Consider the following 20,398-nt stretch of genomic DNA (forward strand, 5'->3'; position numbering starts at 1 on the left):
CAAAATGCATTATATCAAAACTTATAGAATGCTAAAGTAAAGCAGAGGCAAATCAAGGGAAAAACAGTATCTGTGAAAGTGGAAAGTGAAATATCTAGCAGACAACTCAACAGGAAAAACTGGTAGTGTTTAAAAAAAATTCATCCTATAAAAGTATACTCAGCCAACTATCACAGAAGAGAGAAAAGTACATTTATTTTAAGAAAGTGAGAGAGTTTACAACTCATCATTGAAACTGGGAGGAAACTGTTAAATAAAAGTAAGAATAGAGCAAAAAAACTAGCAAGCAGGTAGACGAAACCACAAGCTTCCCTTGTGGCTCAGCTGGTAAAGAATCTGCCTGCAGTGCAGGAGACCTGAGTTCGATCCCTGGGTTGGGAAGATCCCCTGGAGAAGGGAAAGGCTACCCACTCAAGTATTCTGGCCTGGAGAATCCACGGACTGTATAGAGTCACAAAGAGTTGGACATGACTGAGCGACTTTCACTTTCACTTTTCAACCAAAACCACAGGAATATTGACTCCATAAGACAATAATGTCTAGGAATTTGGAGGTAAAAAAATTATAGGAATTTGGAGGTACAATAATAGTAAGATGTAAGACTAGAAGATGAAAGAGCACATGGGAGTTCTTCTAAGGACCTAATACAATTTGGAAAAAAACAGAGATAATTAGTAACTTTAGACTTTGTTCCATCAGGGAAGCATTTTTTTTTTCCAGGTAATAAACACTAGTAGAAAAGAAAAGGAATTATAAAAGCCAAATTAATATGGGAATACCAGACCACCTTACCTGCCTTCTGGGAAATCTATATGCAGGTCAAGAAGCAACAGATAGAACTGGACACTGAACAACAGACTGGTTCCCAATTGGGAAAGGAGTACGTCAAGGCTGTATATTGTCACCCTGCTTATTTAACTTATATTCAGAGTATCTCATGTGAAATGCTGGGCTGGATGAAGCACAAGCTGGAATCAAGATTGCCAGGAGAAATATCAATAACCTCAGTTATGCAGATGACACCACCCTTATGGCAGAAAGTGAAGAGGAACTAAAAAGCCTCTTGATGAAAGTGAAAGTGGAGAGTGAAAAAGCTGGCTTAAAACTCAACATTCAGAAAACAAAGATCATGGCATCCAGTCCCACCACTCATGGCAAATAGATGGGGAAACAATGGAAACAGTAAGAGACTTCATTTTTTTGGGCTCCAAAATCACTGCAGATGGTGACTGCAGCCATGAAATTAAAAGATGCTTGCTCCTCGGAAGAAAAGCTATGACAAACCTAGACAGCATATTAAAAAGCAGAGACACTTTGCTAACAAAGGTCCACCTATGGTTTTCCAGTAGTCATGTATGGATGTGAGAGTTGGAACCATTAAGAAAGCTGAGCGCTGAAGAACTGATGCTTTTGAACTGTGGTGTTGAAGACTCTTGAGAGTCCCTTGGATTGCAAGGAGATACAACCAGTCAATCCTAAAGGAAATCAGTCCTGAATATTCATTGGAAGGACTGATGTTAAAGCTGAAACTCCAATACTTTGGCCACTTGATGCAAAGAACTGTCTCACTGGAAAGACCCTGATGCTGGGAAAGACTGAAGGCAGGAGGAGAAGGGGACGACAGAGGATGAGGTGGTTGGACTGCATTATCAATTCGATGGACATGAGCTTGAGCAAGCTTTGGGAGTTCATGATGGACAGGGAAGCCTGGGCGTGCTGCAGTCTATAGGGCTGCAAAGAGTCGGACATGACTGAGCAACTGAACTGAATAGAAGGAAAAAGAAAAACAAATTCAATAAAAAGCGAGAAAGGAGGAAAAAACATAGAAAAAAGGAGATAGAGTATAAAATAAAATAATTTCAAATACATCATAATAAAGACTTTTGATTTCTGATTGAGGATGTAGAGTCAGAAAGAACACTGGTTTTCAATTTTAAAAAAAAGGGCAGCCAAACTCTAAGTTCATGACTACTGTTGAACACACTGAGAGGTCACAGGACAACTAACCAGCCCCAAATCTAAGAAGGGACGTGGCAGAAGCTGTTAAGAATAATTCACCTGAATAAACATCAAACTGGTGGAGCATAAGTATGGGCTGGTTAGAATGCATGGAGCCACAGGGACAAAAGAGTTCACAAACTCTTGTACATTTTTCTTCAACAGAACAGACCAAAAAGATGGATGAGAGTCTTGAGAAACAGATCTCCATAGTACAGGCCTCAGGGAGGGGGAAAGGGCACTAATCCTTGCTTATCTCCTCTAGGGAACCAAAGGTTAATTTGCTTGGAGCAGAACAACAAACACTGCTGTCCCCTGGGCACTGGGAAAACAGGTGCATCTGGGGAAGGGGCTGCACTATAGCTTGGGAATAGGGTGCCCGATGGTTCAGATGGTAAAGAATCTGCCTGCAGGGTAGGAGACCTGGGTTTGATCCCTGGGTTGGGACAATCCCCTGGAGAAGGGCATAACAACCCACTCCAGTATTCTTGCCTAAAGAATTCCATGGACAGAGGAGCCTGGTAGGCTACAGTTCATGGGGTTTCAAAGAGTCAGACACGACTGAGCGACTAACACACAGGACAGGAGCACTAATGAGGCCAAATGCCCCAGATACAGGAACACACTAATGCAGCGAAAGACTGTGGCTTTCTCAGAACAACAGGGCAGACGTGTTCTCTGCTCTTCTAGTTTCCTGTGGAACAAAAGTAACAGTGGGACACTGCTGGGGACTAACAACTCCTCAAGTGCTGTGCAAAGAGAAGACCTAAAGATAGTGAGAAAACCCTCTGGCAAACCAGCCCCTAACCTAAAAATAAGACATTGCTAGAGGAATTTGAAGCCTGTGGTGCAATGAGGGTAACCACAGAAACAACAAACCTCAAGCCTGCCCAACTCCTGACTGTATTAACTCAAACCCCCCACATTAAAGGCCTAGTAGAAGGAAAGATGTACCCATTTCCAGGCATACAAACCATTTACTTTAGTCTACTCTCCTACACAAGATGCACATCTAGTTTAAAAAAAAAATTACATAGCATAGGAAAAGGTAAAAAAACCAAACACTTCCAAGAGATAAAGCAATCAACAGAACCAGCCTCATATATGACACAGATATTGAAGTTTTCTGACAGGGAATTTAAATTAAGGGCTCTATGGGAAAGGTGGAAGATATGCAACATCAGATAGGTAATATCAGCAAGGAAATGAAGACTGTAAGAATTAAAAGGAAATAGTAGAAGTAAAAAGCATAGTAACAGAGTAAAGAACGTCTTCAATGGCTCATCAGACAACTCACAAAGTGTAGGAAAGAATCAATGAACTTAGTGATAAATCAAGAGAAATAGGTCAGTCAACAGAAACTGAAGTACAATGAGGAAAAATAATGGGAAGGCAAAGAATAACCAAGAATTGCTGGACAACATCAAAAATTTAATGTAGGTATGACTGGAATTCCTGAAGAAGAGAGTGTGGGACAATAAGTATGTGATGAAATAATGACCAAGAAATTTCCAAATTTCATGGCAGTCACAAATTCACAGTTCCCAGAAGCTCAAGGAAAAAACAAGCAAAAGTCACAGCAAGTCAAATTGTATTTCCCTAGGAAATTGTCCACTTCATCTAAAGATTCGAATTTCAAATGTATCGCTTAAACATGCCCACAAAACAAAAAGACAAGACTGTTTAAAGGAATGAATTCCAGGGACTTCCCCGGTGGTTCAGTGGTCTTTGCTTCCACTGCAGGGGGCAGGGGTTCCATTCACTGGTAGGGGAACTGAGATCCCAACTGCCCCATGACCAAAAAAAAAAAAAAAAGAGTTAAAAGGAATGAATTCCAGCAAATATTTAAGTAACAGGTAATTTCAATCTTACAAAAAACTTCTGAGAATAGAAAAAGTTAAATACAAGCCAACTCATTTATCAAACTTACTATAACCTTGGTGCCAAAACCAGATAAAAGTCTCTCCGCAAAAGAAAATTATAGTACAATCTAATTCAGGTACAAAAAAAATCTAAATTATGAAAAACCTGATTCCTGCAATGGGAATATGTTGTGTATGTTTCTGTGTCTGCCCTCATATCACAAACCTGTATTTTGATAACTGTACCTCAATATAACTAGTTTTCTTCGCAACCCTATATATTTTATTTTATGCATTAAAAAATGTTATTTTGAAAAGAGGTTCATAGGTTTCAGGCTCCCAAAGGGGTGCATGGCACACAAAAGAGATAAGAACCCCTGTACTAAAGAAACTCCTATTGGAGATATACATAAGGCAACATGCAAGAACGTTCAGGGCAGCAATGTCTGTAATAGCAAATGTCAGTACAAGGAGGAAAGCGGCTCCATAAACTAAGGTATACTTACCAGGCGCACTGTTCTAAAAGTCATTAAAATGAAGGTACTGGAGCTACATGTATCAGCAAGGATCTATTTCTTAATCTGGATGCTGGATACATGGGTGTTTAACGCAATATTCTTTAGATAACCAACATACCACACTATTTTATTTTTCTCACTTTGCAATGAGAAAGCATCATGGATCATCACCAGTACATGCACTGACATTTAGGAACCATATCCATTAGCCAGCTATAGTGCAAAATACAAATTCCTTAGGAAGGTTTTCTCCTTTCCAAATTTCTTCTAGGTTTTCCAAACCACCTAGTTGGAATTAACTGTCCTGTCCTATTCTTCATAGCAATTTGTATTTAATTCTCTAATTACAAATTTATGAATTATATAGTGCTTCCAGTTTTATTGATAAATTAGAGATACCAAGGGAACATTTCATGCAAAGATGAGCTCAATAAAGGACAGAAATGGTATGGACCTAACAGAAGCAGAAGATATTAAGAAGAGGTGGCAAGAATACACAGAAGAACTGCACAAAAAAGAACTTCACAACCCAGTTAATCACGCTGGTGTGATCACTCACACTCACCTAGAGCCAGACATCCTGGAATGTGAAGTCAAGTGGGCCTTAGAAAGCATCACTACTAACAAAGCTAGTGGAGGTGATGGAATTCCAGTTAAGCTATTTCAAATCCTAAAAGATGATGCTGTGAAAGTGCTACACTCAATATGCCAGCACATTTGGAAAACTCAGCAGTGGCCACAGGACTGGAAAAGGTCCATTTTCATTCCAATACCAAAGAAAGGCAATGCCAAAGAATGTTCAAACTACCACACAATTGTACTCATCTCACACACTAGTAAAGTAATGCTCAAAATTCTCCAAGCCAGGCTTCAGCAATATGTGAACCATGAACTTCCAGATGTTCAAGCTGGTTTTCGAAAAGGCAGAGGAACCAGAGATCAAATTGCCAACATCCGCTGGATCATGGAAAAAGCAAGAGAGTTCCAGAAAAACATCTATTTCTGCTTGACTATGCCAAAGCCTTTGACTGTGTGGATCACAATAAACTGTGGAAAATTCTGAGAAAGGTGGGAATACAAGACCACCTGATGTACCTCTTGAGAAACCTGTATGCAGGTCAGGAAGCAACAGTTAGAACTGGACAGGGAACAACAGACTGGTTCCAAATAGGAAAAGGACTACGTCAAGGCTGTATATTGTCACCCTGCTTATTTAACTTATATGCAGAGTACATCATGAGAAATGCTGGGCTGGAAGAAGCACAAGCTGGAATCAAGATTGCCAGGAGAAATATCAATAACCTCAGATATGCAGATGACATCACCCTTATGGCAGAAAGTGAAGAGGAACTAAAAAGCCTCTTGATGAAAGTGAAAGAGGGGAGTGATAAAGTTGGCTTAAAGCTCAACATTCAGAAAACGAAGATAATGGCATCCGGTCCCATCACTTCATGGGAAATAGATGGGGAAACAGTAGAAACAGTGCCAGACTTTATTTTTCTGGGCTCCAAAATCACTGCAGATGGTGACTGCAGCCATGAAATTAAAAGACGCTTACTCCTTGGAAGGAAAGTTATAACCAACCTAGATAGCATATTAAAAAGCAGAGACATTACTTTGTCAACAGAGGTCCGTCTAGTCAAGGCTATGGTTTTTCCTGTGGTCATGTATGGATGTGAGAGTTGGAGTGTGAAGAAGGCTGAGTGCCGAAGAATTGATGCTTTTGAACTGTGGTGTTGGAGAAGACTCTTGAGAGTCCCTTGGACTGCAAGGAGATCCAACCAGTCCATCCTATAGGAGATCAGTCCTAGGTGTTCATTGGAAGGACTGATGTTGAAGCTGAAACTCCAATACTTTGGTCACCTGATGTGAAGAGTTGACTCATCTGAAAAGACCCTGATGCTGGGAAAGATTGAAGGCAGGAGGAGAAGGTGACGACAGAGGATGAGAAGGTTGGATGGTACTACCAACTCAATGGACATGGGTTTGGGTGGACTCTGGCAGTTGATGATGGAACAGGAGGCCTGGCGTGCTGCGATTCGTGGTGCAAAGAGTCAGACATGACTGAGCAATGGAAGTAAACATACAGCATTGTATAAGTCTAAAGTGTACAGTATAACTTGATTTACATATAATGTGAAATGATTACCACAGTAAATTTAGTTAACATTTGTCTTATATAGTGAATTTAAATATAGTTTGTGCATGACTGACATCTCAAGTATAAGATCTTTGATGGCTACACATTGCTCTGTATTCATAAGTTCGTAAAACTACATTTGTTGAGTTTGATTCATTTACCTATAGTCACTCTGAAATAAATCCTGAACAATGGCTAAAAAGTTGTGGTTGCATATTTAATATTTATATTGAGATATTGAGGTAAAATCTGATCATAAGAGTAAAACCTCCCATCATAAAGCTGGATTTCTACTTTTTATAATCTTACTGTTATTTTTAACTACAACGAAAAACACATGAAAATAAAACTCTGTGAACAATGTAAAATAAGATATATTTATTCTGAAGGATTTACATATCTATGTTATGTAAATCCAAGTTGGGATGATGATTTTACATTTAAGTGTATAGAATGATACATGAGTTAACTATGCCCCCTACTGACTGAAAAAGTATTTTGAAAACCAAATAACATTACAGAGAATAGATGTACCACATAAAAACCAAATATCCCAAATGTACTTTTATAATGCAAATGGGTGTCATAAAAAGGACTTTGTAGGTTTTAAGTCAAGAATATATGAGATAATATTTATTAGAGAAACAGGGGACATGAGAAGAAAGAAGTGTAACTTTGGAACTGACTGCTCAGTCACCACATTACACAATTTTAGGAAGCATCCTTCACATTACATTCTGTATCAGTGGTTCTCAAGCAGGGGCAATTTTGCCTTCCCAGGGACATTTGACATCTGTGTGGAGATGCTTTCAGCCATCATAGGGAGGTGGGGGTGTGGTGCTTCTGAATAGAGGGTAGGGGATGTGGTAGTAGTTAAGAGGCCATAGATGCTGCTAAACGTACTACAATGCACAGCCCAGTCTCACAATAAAAAATTATCTGGCCCCAAATGTTAAATTGTGTTAAGAAATTTTGCTCAACCTGAATATTCCCTTTCAGGTTGTGCAATAAGGAAACAAAGTCAAATGGAGTTTTACGACTTGCTTCAACTTTGCTAAAAGACTGAAAGAAGACACTCAATCTCTGCCATCAAGGAATATGGGTTTTGGGACTTTCCTAGTGGTTCAGTGATCAAAACTGCCCCTGCACTTCCAGTGCAGGGGGCACAGGTTCAAACCCTGGTTGGGGAACTAAGTTCCTGCATGCCACATGGCATGGCCAAAAATATATATATATATAGTATTACGTTTTAGTCCTTTTCATTTGGGATAGAAAATTGTAGACGAGACAGTTTCATATGTCCACCTTTTAGCTCTATTGTAAGGATGATACAATTTGAGCATAAACTTTTGATGGGTTAACAATAGTTTTTAAAGTTATTGGGCTACCTGTGTTTCCATTTCCATCATCCTCTGTTTTATTTCTTTTATTTCTGCTTGTGTTTCAGCTTCTCTAAGTCGGATGGTCATCAGTTCATCTTGTAACTCAATCATGGCATTTTTCTTAGGTGGGTCTTTCCATCTACCAGTAGTACGAGCTAAGTGGCGCTAAAATTAAAAAAAAAAAAATTATATTGCAACAAATATTCCCAGTACTAAAATAAAAGCCAAATTAACTGAGCACTTATTTCAGGCCCAGTACTGTATAACCACTTTATATGTGTCATTTTATTTAATTCCCAGAAAATCTCAAAAGTTAAACGCTATTATTTTCACTGTACAGAAAAGAAAACGGAAATCGTGATTAAGTAACTCCAGAAAGGTCCCACAGCCAGTAAGTGGCAGATTCGGGATATAAATTCAGATACAGTTCAAATGTTTTTATTCTGTAGATTCAGTTCAGTTCAGTCGCTCAGTCATGTCCGACTCTTTGCGACCCCATGAATCGCAGCACGCCAGGCCTCCCTGTCCATGACCAGCTCCCGCTGTTCACTCAGACTCACGTATATCGAGTCAGTGATGCCATCCAGCCATCTCATCCTCTGTCGTCCCCTTCTCCTCCTGCCCCCAATCCCTCCCAGCATCAGAGTCTTTGCCAATGAGTTAACTCTTTGCATGAGGTGGCCGAAGTACTAGAGTTTCAGCTTTAGCATCACTCCTTCCAAAGAAATCCTAGGACTGATCTCCTTCAGAATGGACTGGCTGGATCTCCTTGCAGTCCAAGGGACTCTCAAGAGTATTCTCCAACACCACAGTTCAAAAGCATCAATTCTTCGGCACTCAGCCTTCTTCACACTCCAACTCTCACATCCATACATGACCACAGGAAAAACCATAGCCTTGACTAGATGGACCTCTGTTGACAAAGTAATGTCTCTGCTTTTGAATGTGCTATCTAGGTTGGTCATAACTTTTCTTCCAAGGAGTAAGCGTCTTTTAATTTCATGGCTGCAGTCACCATCTGCAGTGATTTTGGAGCCCCCCAAAATAAAGTCTGGCATTGTTTCTACTGTTTCCCCATCTATTTCCCATGAAGTGATGGGACCGGATGCCATGATCTTCGTTTTCTGAATGTTAAGCTTTAAGCCAACTTTTTCACTCTCCACTTTCACTTTCATCAAGAGGCTTTTTAGTTCTTCTTCACTTTCTGCCATAAGGGTGGTGTCATCTGCATATTTGAGATTAATTAATTATCTGCATATTCTGTAGATTAATTACTGTAAAAAATATAATTTTTATCCTCATTTTTCCCTGAGAGATTTTTACATTATTTTTTAGTGAAATCCCAGGAAAAGGGGAAAACGGAACCATTCATGAATTAGGGAAACAATAGCAGAAATTAACAGCAGTGTTCTCAAAAAATTCTTTCATTTGTTTTTAATTAATTTCCAGTTTATTGCTGTCTGATATTTCTTCAAAAAAAAAAAAAAAGCCATGGCAATGTAAAGAACTTTGTTAGATATATTCCCCACCCCAATTCATACCTTCATCACTTTCTGAAATAATATGTAGTTTTTTTCCTTTTCTGTTCTCCCTTCTTGTCTTATAGATTCTATTTTTCTTTTTTTTGCTACTTATCAGTAGTTTCCCTCATACGTGAATAAATTTGTGGCATATAACTAACTAAATGACTATTTTATTTTGTGATAAAACCATTTTGAAAAGAAGTTACAAATTCATAAATTTATGTTGATGCCACGCACCCTTCTGATGTTTCATAATGACCAATGAATTTAACACTAGAAGAAATAAGTACAATACAAAAAGAATTTTCTCTTAGTTCTTTAGAAAAAGTTAACACAAATCACAATGGTATAATAAGACAACAAAAATATGACTTGGTTTCTATTTTACATTTTATTTAATTCTAAAAATCAAAGGGAAAAAAAGCTTAAAAGTGCTTTCAATTTCTAAATGCTCTCAGTTTTCTACCTAACAGAGTCTTTCTCACTTTAAACTCAAACCCTAGTGTTGGTTGTTAACTACTTCAAATTTACACAAAATGGATTTTCAGGTTTTACATTTTTTTAAAAAAGCACACAAAATATACTCATATACCTGCCAGTGTTCCTCCAAATCCTTGACTTGCTGTCTAAGCTCTTTCAAACCCATAATAGCTTCTGCTTCTCTCAGTTTCACAGCAATGAGCTCTTCCTGAAGTCTTGCAATGTTATTCTCATCAGGAAAGGAGTTGTTTCTCTAAAGCAAGAGAGAATTTAATTGGGGATTTTTTTTTAATTTAAAGAATAAAATATAGCATATACAACAATACATCAAAATAACAAGAGCTATTTTATCTCACATGTAATTGTGCTTAATTTGATACAATCTTATTGAGATATAATCCACAAACTATAAAACTTATCCTTTTAATGAACACTAGTCAGCAGTTTTTAACAGTATTCACAGGGTTATGCAACCATCATCACAAACCAATTTCAGCACATTTTAATCACCCCCAAGAAACGCTATACCCATTAGCAGTTACTTTATGTTTTCGACACCCCCGGGCCCTGACAATCACTAATCTATGTCTCTATGAACTTGCCTATTTGGAATATTTCATAAAATGCTATCATACAATGTATGGCCTTTTATGACTAGCTTCTTTCACTCAGCATGTTTTCAAATTTCATCTTTTTAAAAAATTGCCAAATAATAGTTTCAATGTCCAGATATACCACATTTTATTTATACATTCATCAGTTGATGGAAATGTGAGTTGTTTCCACTTTGAGGTTACTATGAGTAACACTGCTATGGACATTTACGTGATTTTGTGTAGATGTATGTTTTTAACTCTCGAGTATATGTGAAACAGCAGAAATGCTAGATCAGATGGTAATTCTACATCTAATTTTTAAGAAACTGGCAAACTTTTCAAAAGCAGTTGCATGTTTTACATCCCCACCAGGAAGGAACTGTCTTTAATTTTAAGGACACAGAGAGTCTAATTCTGTTTTAATAAAATACTAATCAGAATTATGGAGCAACAAGATTAAAAATGTTTTTCAACATGGCAATAAACTTACTAACCTCTGATTAGGACTTCAAACAAAGCATGAACATCATTTATATTTTAAAGATTTATGGAAGAGAGCAGTTCAAATTTTATTTTTTCAACATACCACTTTGGAAAAGGAGTATAAAATATATGTACATTAGTAACTACTGTGACTAATCAATACTCAAAAAATTAGTTCTAAGGTAATCTAAGTATTTCCTTCAAGGATACAAGATGGGTACTGAAAGACCCATCTTCAGATATAGGGTTGCCATATTAAACTGCTCTCAGGAATGACCAAAGAATTCTAAATTAGGCTCTAATAAAAGTTCCTTAAGTAAACTAAGTTCCAAGTCTTAAAATTTTCTATCTCTGAAATTTTTCATTAACATTTTAGCCCACAGAGATGGCTGAATAAAGTTATTCTTGCCAACTACACATTTTTTGTGATGGATTTTAAATATTTTCTCAACTGAAAACCAGAAATTTACTGTATATGTATTTTAAGAAAAACCTATCTTGCATGAAGAAATTAACCATAGGATGCATGAATACTAACAAAGCTACTTTAAAAAAATTGGACCCAAGAACATTTCCTTCTTCCAAATATTCAAAACAGAAAGATCCAGACTCTTAACTAAATCATGGAGCCCAGAATACTCCCCATTAGGCACTTTTTATTTTTTTCTGGCTTTTTTCTCAATAAATAGGAAAAAAAGTTTTCCAAAGATAATATAAAAATAGCAAGTAGATTTCTAGCACAATTATTCCACTATTAACTGTAGTTATTTTCATTAAGAAACAGTTAAGAATTTGAGGCTCTTTCATGTCCATTGTTCATGAGATTCTGAATCAATGGCTAGATACTACCTAAGGGTAAGCGAAAAAAATGCAACACAGAACCCAAATCATCTATGATTTTATAGATGAGAAAACAGAGATTCAGAATTTGTGATTTGGAACACAGACTCTTAAGTCTGAGGTTATAAGAAACCTAAAAGTGTTTCTATTTCCACTACTCATCTGTTCTTTAATAACCTTCAAAAGAGGTAAGTTAACTTCTGTAAGTACATCTCCAGCTAAAATCTTCCTATATAAACTTGATGGTTTTCTGTAGCTTGGAAAGCTATAACAGTTATACTCAGATGAAAATTTCCCTGAAATGCTTACGTATTTAGCTAGTCTATTTCTACACTGTTGCAGATAAAACTATTATAATATTTGAAAAAATGGTTAATTTCTTTCTTTAAACAAATTTACAAGAAAAACAAGACACATTTGCAATGTGTTTCAATCAAAAAATTCACTTCTATATATCAGATCTACATAATTCAAAGTGAAAATGTTCACTTCTCAGCTGAAATTTGATTAAAATGAATATTTGTGTATTTTGTGCTTAGGATGCAAATTTCACAGTGGATTTTTAAAAATTTACCTTGAATTGGGAGAAAAGCAAGTGATATATTTATACACTGTTGGGATAAAAATGGTAATATTCATTTTTAAAAGAACTACAAATGTGGTTATGGTTTTAGTTATTTTTACTGATGTTTAGCACAGGCTTTAAATTAAAAAATACACTGTGGTCTACACTGACCCAAAAGTATTCCATAAATTAATTTAACAAATATATGGCAAATTTTTCAAAGCTAAATCTAATTCTTCTAGAAGGAAATTGCTGCCTTCTGTTTAATTACATTAACTGAAATGTGCTTAAGAGGAATGTTTTCAGCATATTTTATATACTAAAAACAAAAAGGGTCAGCATTCGGTCAATGGCCAAGATGCAATATTACTACGTTGTAGACTGTTATAGTTCATATCATCCCATTTGCCCCAGGATTTTAAGGGAACGGCAGCCCACTCCACTATTCTTTGCCTAGAGAATCCTGTGGACAGAGGAGCCTGGTGGGCTGCTGTCCATGGGGTCGCATAGAGTCAGACACGACCGAAGCGACTTGGTATGCATGCATGCGTTGGAGAAGGAAATGGTAACCCACTCCAGTATTTTTGCCTGGAGAATCCTGTGGACAGAGGAGCCTGGTGGGCTGCCATCTATGGGGTCACACAGAGTCGGACACGACTGAAGTGACTTAGCAGCAGCAGCAGCAATCTGAAAGATACTGTGTCAGCTATTGTTGGGTGACTCTAAAGGCTGTTAAGTACTACTTATCTTGACAACAGTTAATCTGTATTCCTTAAGTTTCTTTTCTCCAATAATTAAATATCATTTATATCAAAATTATCCTGGTTGCTTCCCTCTAAAAGGACGTTAATCTCTATTTTTACCCAAAATATGGGGCTTTGACTAGTATGGTAACAATAAAAATTAAATAGGAAACATGTATTTTTTCCTTTCCTCTCTTATAACATGTAAGATTTTTAATGTGCAAAAAACCATGCCAAATTTCACCACTCAATAAGCACTTAAATATCTATCATATGTCCCGTCTAGTTTGGGAATGACAGCCTTCATATTGTTCTTACCTTTTCTATATCCAGAACTTTATCCTGCATTTCCTTCAGCGCACATTGAGACTCAGCTTCACTCAGTCGGGCTTGGACCAATTCCTTCTCTAGCTGTAGCACAAAATCTTCATTGTAGTTGGAACTGCATTTATGCTACAAGTTATAGACATACACTGAAATTTTTCAGAAGTTTGAACATGTATATATAATAAAAATAAGTGCAATTACACAATACAGCTGTTGAGGGTAACCAGACTGTAAAAGTTCCATCCACCTAGTATTTCCAGCTTATCTCTTTTCCAGAAAATTAAAAATTCCAGGTTTGATATCTATAATGATGATCATATTATCAGGTGTTTATAATCAAATCCAATTCATAGAAGATAAATATCTTCTTTTATCTGTCCATTCATCCAGATGCTAAGAATTTGTTCCAGCTCTACAGACCTGAACTGAACAACACCGTAACCACCAGTCATATATGGTTACTGAGCACTTGAAATGTGGCTACAAATTAAGAAAGGTTGTCAGTGTAAAATACAAATTCTGGATTTTGAAGGCTTAATGTGAAATAAAAAGTCAAAATATCTCATTAATTTTAATACTGACTGTATGTTGAAATAATATTTCAAATGTACTGAGTTAAAATACTGATTTAATCAAATAAAATTTTATCATTAATTTCATTGTTAGTTACTTCTTTTATTATGGCACTTTAAAAGGCATATGTGGCTCACATTATATTGATATTAGACAGCACTGATATAGACTACAGAAGACAAGTACAAATCTACTGTAAATTCTACTTTAACCTAATAGGAATAAAAATAAGGCATCTATAATAACGTAAACCATCCTAAATCCCAAAAGAACAAAAACGTATTTGCTGTTAGAAATGTACTGATTTCTTTAAATATACTCATGAAAATGATTGCTAGAAGCAACGATGCTGCATAAAGAAATTAACCATGAAAGGATGAAACTCTTCCATCTCCTTTCCTACTTTACACCAATGTAGCTATTTAAGAAATACCACTATAAAAGACTTCCTAAAATAAACTATCACTTCACATTCAATTTACGTAGTAATTACTACGTGATTAAAAAATAGTGACAACTCATAATTCCAAAATAAGAGTCACAGAGAATAATCTCCTACTGAACTAACATAAGCAAAGAATGGGTATTTTATTTATTACTTTTTTTTATATACATTTTAAAATTTTATTTTTACTTTATTTTACTTTACAATACTGTATTGGTTTTGCCATACATTGACATGAATCTGCCACAGGTGTATACGAGCACCCAATCCTGAATCCCCCTCCCACCTCCCACCCCATATCATCTCTCTGGATCATCCCCGTGCATCAGCCCCAAGCATCCTGTATCTTGTATCGAACACAGACTGGTGTTTCATTTTTTACATGATAGTATACATGTTTCAATGCCAAAGAATGGGTATTTTTACTCTTTAATATATTAGGAACAAAACAGATAGCAAATTAAAACTATTTAAAAACTATTAAATACTTAATTAAAATATGCAGTACTCCCTTGCCCATTACTCAAAAAGTTGTGTTTTAAAAATGCACAGTTCAGCTACTGGGCAAATGAGAACTTTTAAACTCAGTCTTATTTCTCCCAGTAACTTTCTGATACTATTAAAACAATATTTCAGTATAAGAAATAGATTTGCAATAGGTGTATCACCTTAGCAAATACTTACCTTACCAAACAGAAAAATGACAGCTTTAGAATGGCTGCAGCCAAAATGCAGGTGTCATGATTTTGTTTAATTAGATCACAGTTATTTTATGAGTAATACTAGAATATTTTGCCTTTAATCTAAAGCTCTGACAAGACTAATTCAGGCTTACTTGTTAAGACTTTATTAGGAGGGCTCAAGGAATACATCAAACCGAAACGGCCAATATGAGAATGGAACCATTGATCTGGTGTAAACCAACCCATCCAACCAAGCGTTAAAAAAAGAAAAAAAAGACTAGTAATATCGGGAACAAATTTTTAGCAATAAAATTTACCAAACTTCTAATCATCCTCTCTCTGTTGTTCAAGGGATTCTTTCTACAGTGTGCATGTTATTTCTCTTCTCTCCAGTTTGTTTCTCAATCCACTACAAACTAATTTTAGCCTTCATCCCTTGATGAAACTGCTCTAATCACTAACAGTATTAATATCCAATAACAATATAAAAACTCAATGGAAAGCCCTTTTGTTCAGCTCTTAGCTTCACCAGATAGTCTATGGAATTTAAAACAACTGACCACTCATTAAAAATTTCTCCTCCCCCAGATTCTGAGGTGTTACTCTTTCATGGTTTTACCTCATATCTTCTCTGTGTGCTCTGTCAGTTCTACTACTTCATTATAGATATGTCTATGTGTTTATGTGTGTATATATGTGTATATCAAGCAGCAGGCCTCAGAGTTTCTATATTCTGTGATTTCTCTCAATCTTTCTGTTAATTTTCTTATTTTGTAGATTCCTCCTATGTGATTTCATCCATTGTCTAATACAGTCCATACAAAGACATTATCAGATACAATGTATATCAGATCTTTACTCTAATTCTATATGGACAATGAATAAGATCACCAACGAAGAACCTGCAAAATAGTTTAAAAAAAAGCAAAGGCGGTGTCGGGGAGAGGGAAAGGAACATACAATAGTGGAACTCTGAGGACAATAAATATAGATGGAAATCGACAGATATACAGATATATAAAGAGTGATGACTCTCAAGTCTGTATTCTCACCCTGATCTTTCTAATAAACTACAGATTCATATTACAACTTCCTACTGGTTTTCTTCGTCTGTTTAGCCTCACACTCACCTCACATTCAACCTTTCAAAACTGGACTCCTTATCTTTTCCTCCTTATATGCTAAGGATCCCATCATCTAACCACCATCCAAGTAAAAACTTTCCCTATTATTATACTCAACCCATACCAAATCAATCACCACATCTTAGTTTTCCTTCCAGCTACCTCTTGAATTTGTCTGCTCCTTTCTATCTTAACAGTCATTGTTTTTATTTATGCTCTCATCTTTCTTTGAACTACTGCAATAGTCTTACATATATGACCATCTAACTATTAATTACAGTGCTTAGTGGGTATTATTCAATATAAGCATACCTCATTTTATTGCTCCTCACTTTATCACACTTTGAAGATACTTTTTGTTTTTGTTTTTTAACAAATTGAAGGTCTGTGGCAACCCTACTTCAAACCAAGTTTATTGGCACTGTTTTTACAACATTTGCTCACGTCAAGTCATATTTTGTACTTCTCATTGTAGTTCACTGTGTCATATTTTGGTAGTTCTCACAATATTTCAAACTTTTTTATTATTATTATTTTTGGCTTGTGATCAGTGAGCTCTGCTGTTTCTACTGCAACTGTTTTCAGGTGCCATGAACCACACACCCATTTAAGATGGTGAACTTAACTGATAAATGTTGTGTGCATTCTGACAGCTCCACTGACCAGCCAGCCATTCCCCACATTTCTCTCCTTTTCCTTGCGCCTCCTTATTCCCTGAGATACAACACTGTTGAAATCAGGCCATTTGATAACCCACAATGGCCTCTAAGTGTTCAAGAGAAAGGAAGCATTGCATATCTCTCATTTTAAACTGAAAGCTAGGAATGATCAAGCTTAGTGAGGAAGGCATGCGGAAAGCCAAGATAAGCCAAAAACTAGGGCTCTTGTCCCAAACAGCCAAGTTGTGAATGCAAAGAAAAAGTTCTTGAAGGAAATTAAAAGTGCTACTCCACTGAACACATAAATGGTAAAAATGCACAACAGCCTTACTGCTGATAATGGCAATAGTTTTAGTGGCCTGAATAGAAGATCAAACCAGCCACAACACTCCTTGAAGCCAAAGTCTTATCCAGAACAAGGACCTAACTTTCTTCAATTCTATGAAGGCAGAAAGAGGCGAAGAAGCTTCAGAAGAAAAGTTTGAAGTTAAAAAGAGATTGTTTGATGAGGTTTAAAGAAAGAAGCCATCTCCATAAAATGAATGTGCAATCTGAAGCAGCAAGTTCTAATGTAGAAACTGTAGCAACTTATCCAGAAGATTTTGCTAAGATCATTAATGAAGGTGACTACATTAAACAATAGATTGTTTATGTAGATGAAACAGCCTCCTATTGGAAGTATGTGCCACCTAAAGCTTTCATAGCTAGAAGAGAAGTCAATGCTTGGGTCACAGTTTCAAAGAATAGGCTGATTTTCTTGTTAGGGGCTAATGAAGCTAGAGGCTTGAAGTCAAAGCCAGTGCTCATTTACCATTCTGAAAATCTTAGGACCCTTCAGAATTAAGCTAAATCTACTGTCTGTGCTCTCTAAAAATTAATGACATAGCCTTGATGATAGCACATTTGTTTATGACGTGGCTTACCACTGTAAGCCCCACTGTTGAAACCTAATGCTCAGAAAAAGATTCCTTTCAACATATTACTGTTCACTGACAGTGCACCTGGTCACCCAAAAACTCTGATGGAGATGTACAATGAGATTAATGTTGTTTTCATGCCTCCTAACACAACATCCATTCTGCAGCCCAGGGATCAAGGAATAATCCTGATTTTCAAGTCTTATTATTTAAGAAATACATTTTGTAAGGCTATAGCTGTCAAAAACGAGCCATTCCTCAGATGGATCTGTGAAAAGTAAACTGAAAACGTTCTGGAAAAGATTCACCATTCTAGGTGCCATTAAGAAAATTCATGATTCGTAGGGAAATGTCAAAATATCAACATTAACTGAAGAAGCTGATTCTAACCTTCATGGATGATTTGGAGGTGTTCAAGACCAGTGGAAGAAGCAAGCACAGATGTAACAAAAAGAGCAAGAGAACTAGAGTTAGAAGTGGAGCCTGAAGATGTGACTGACGTGCTGCAAACTCATGGTAAAACTTGCAAAGAAAATGCTTTCTTGAGATGGAATCTACTTCTGGTGACAATGCACGTGGATTATGGAAATGACAGCAAAGGACTGAGAATATTACACATGCTTACTTAATAAAGCACTGGCAGGGTTTAAGAGTATTGACCCCAACTGTGAAAGAAGTTCTACTGTGGGCAAAATGTTATCAAACAGCATTGCATGGTACAGAGAAATTTTTCATGAAAGGAATCAAAATCATTGTAACAAACTTCACTTTGCCTTTTTAAAAATGTAAATTGTCAATCTTCAGCAACCACCACCCTGATAAGCCAGCAGCCACAACATCGAGGCAAGACCTTTCACCAACAAAAAGATTACAACTCACTGAAGGCTCAGATGATGGTTAGCATTTTTGGCAATAAATATCTTTTAATTAATGTGTGTACATTGTTTTTCTTTGACATAGTGCTACTGCATACTTCATAGGCTTCAATACAGTGTAAACGTAACTTTTATATGCACTGGAAAACCAAATAATTTGTGTGACTCAATTTTTGTGATATTTGCTTTATTGCAGTGGCCTGGAATTGCACCCACAATCTGAGGTATACCTGTATTTTATGTTACAGCTCATACTAAATTGTAGTAGAAGCATTTTTACAATTTTGCCACCCGGCCCACGTAGGTGTTTTCTTTCCCTTTTGTACTGAGACTAAAGAAGTTTTAATTCCATGTTTATTAGTACAAACATGTTAATGAAAATTATACAAGCAGTGATACACTTTAACATTCAGAATAAATCTAACTTCACTAAGCCAATTTCATCTCGTTATCAATTTTTGTATATAGCAACTAGCTCTATTCAATTACATATATATGCATTATTGAACAAAAAGCTTTTATTGGGATCAGTTCTTAGTACTGATATGGGCTCACTGGAGATTCTGCATTTAGTGCTATGACTTGGAGGTTTAGGAAAAAAACTAACATTTGTTTGGTTGAAATATGGACCAAAGGGTGGCCCATGGTGAATGAACTGGAAATGCTGGACATGCCTTGGTTCAATGTAAAGAAAGAGAAAACTGGTGACAAAGAAACTAGAGAAGATATATGGAGACATACTTTTCTGAATATGCTAAAACTGTGAAGATGCTGCTTCCCACGTGAATGCTCGCCAAAGGGTGACCTCAGCAGAGGATTTTAAAAAATCAGTTGAATGTATAAGATTCTGATTTAGGCTCTAAGGAAAGTGTGATCCAAAATTTCTTGTGGCAAGAGCATTCTCATTCTTCCCTTCTGGGCTGGACAAATCACAAAAACTGCAGTGTTGCCCTACTTAGATGAAAGGAATATAATAATATCTGCTTCTTATACTATGCTCTCTGCACTATGAGGTCAGTTCCAGCTCATCTCTGAAAACTGTAATACTATTTGCTATTGAGCACTAAAAAGTTCTGTTTTTTTGTTTCTTGCTTTTTACTTTTGGAGTCAAATATTTTTCATTGCTTGATAGAGAAAGGGGAAAATGGTGCTCTCAAGTTAGAGGAATAAAAGGTTTTAAGTCATAAAAAGAAAAAAAAAAAACCTCAACTGAATGGGATGACCCATTCCGTGGATACCAGTCAGCCTCTATCCTCAGAAAGCCCAATAAACTTATGAACAAAGTAGCTACAGCAGCTGGAACAGAGGTTATACATGGGCTCAGCAACACATTTCTACTCGCCAAGGTGATCTGGCTACTGCCACTGCTAAGTGTCCAATCTGCCAGCAACAGAGATCAACACTACATCCCTGATACGACACCATTCCTGGGGGTAATCAACCTACTACCCGATAGCAGATTAATCATACTAGACCAGTTCCAAAATGGAAGGGATGTTTTGCTCTTACTGGAATACACACTTACTCTGGATATGAACTTGCTTTCCCAGCATGCAATGCTTCTGTCAAAGCTATCATCCGTGGAATTACAGAATGCCTTCTCCACTGTGATGGTATTCTACACAGCACTGCTTCTGATCATAGCGAAATAAGAACAGCAATGGG

The 20,398-nt window shown here is 36.6% G+C and overlaps 1 protein-coding gene across 17 annotated transcripts in view; it reads right to left on the minus strand.

The window, feature by feature from the left end:
- EVI5 (ecotropic viral integration site 5) overlaps window positions 1-20,398 on the minus strand; it is a 227,493-nt gene that overhangs the window by 77,775 nt on the left and 129,320 nt on the right. For 10 of the 17 annotated variants that reach the window (XM_069597976.1, XM_069597975.1, XM_069597969.1 and 7 more), the window contains 3 exons: window positions 13,449-13,583; window positions 10,016-10,156; window positions 7,907-8,065 (listed from right to left, as the gene is read on the minus strand). In XM_069597976.1, coding sequence (XP_069454077.1) covers window positions 7,907-8,065; window positions 10,016-10,156; window positions 13,449-13,583 — 435 coding nt within the window. The remainder of the gene's footprint in view (window positions 1-7,906; window positions 8,066-10,015; window positions 10,157-13,448; window positions 13,584-20,398) is intronic. The other 7 variants (XM_069597978.1, XM_069597977.1, XM_069597972.1 and 4 more) reach the window with 1 other exon arrangement.

The sequence above is a fragment of the Ovis canadensis genome, chromosome 1 (assembly GCF_042477335.2).
Source record: "Ovis canadensis isolate MfBH-ARS-UI-01 breed Bighorn chromosome 1, ARS-UI_OviCan_v2, whole genome shotgun sequence".
NCBI lineage: Eukaryota > Metazoa > Chordata > Mammalia > Artiodactyla > Bovidae > Ovis > Ovis canadensis.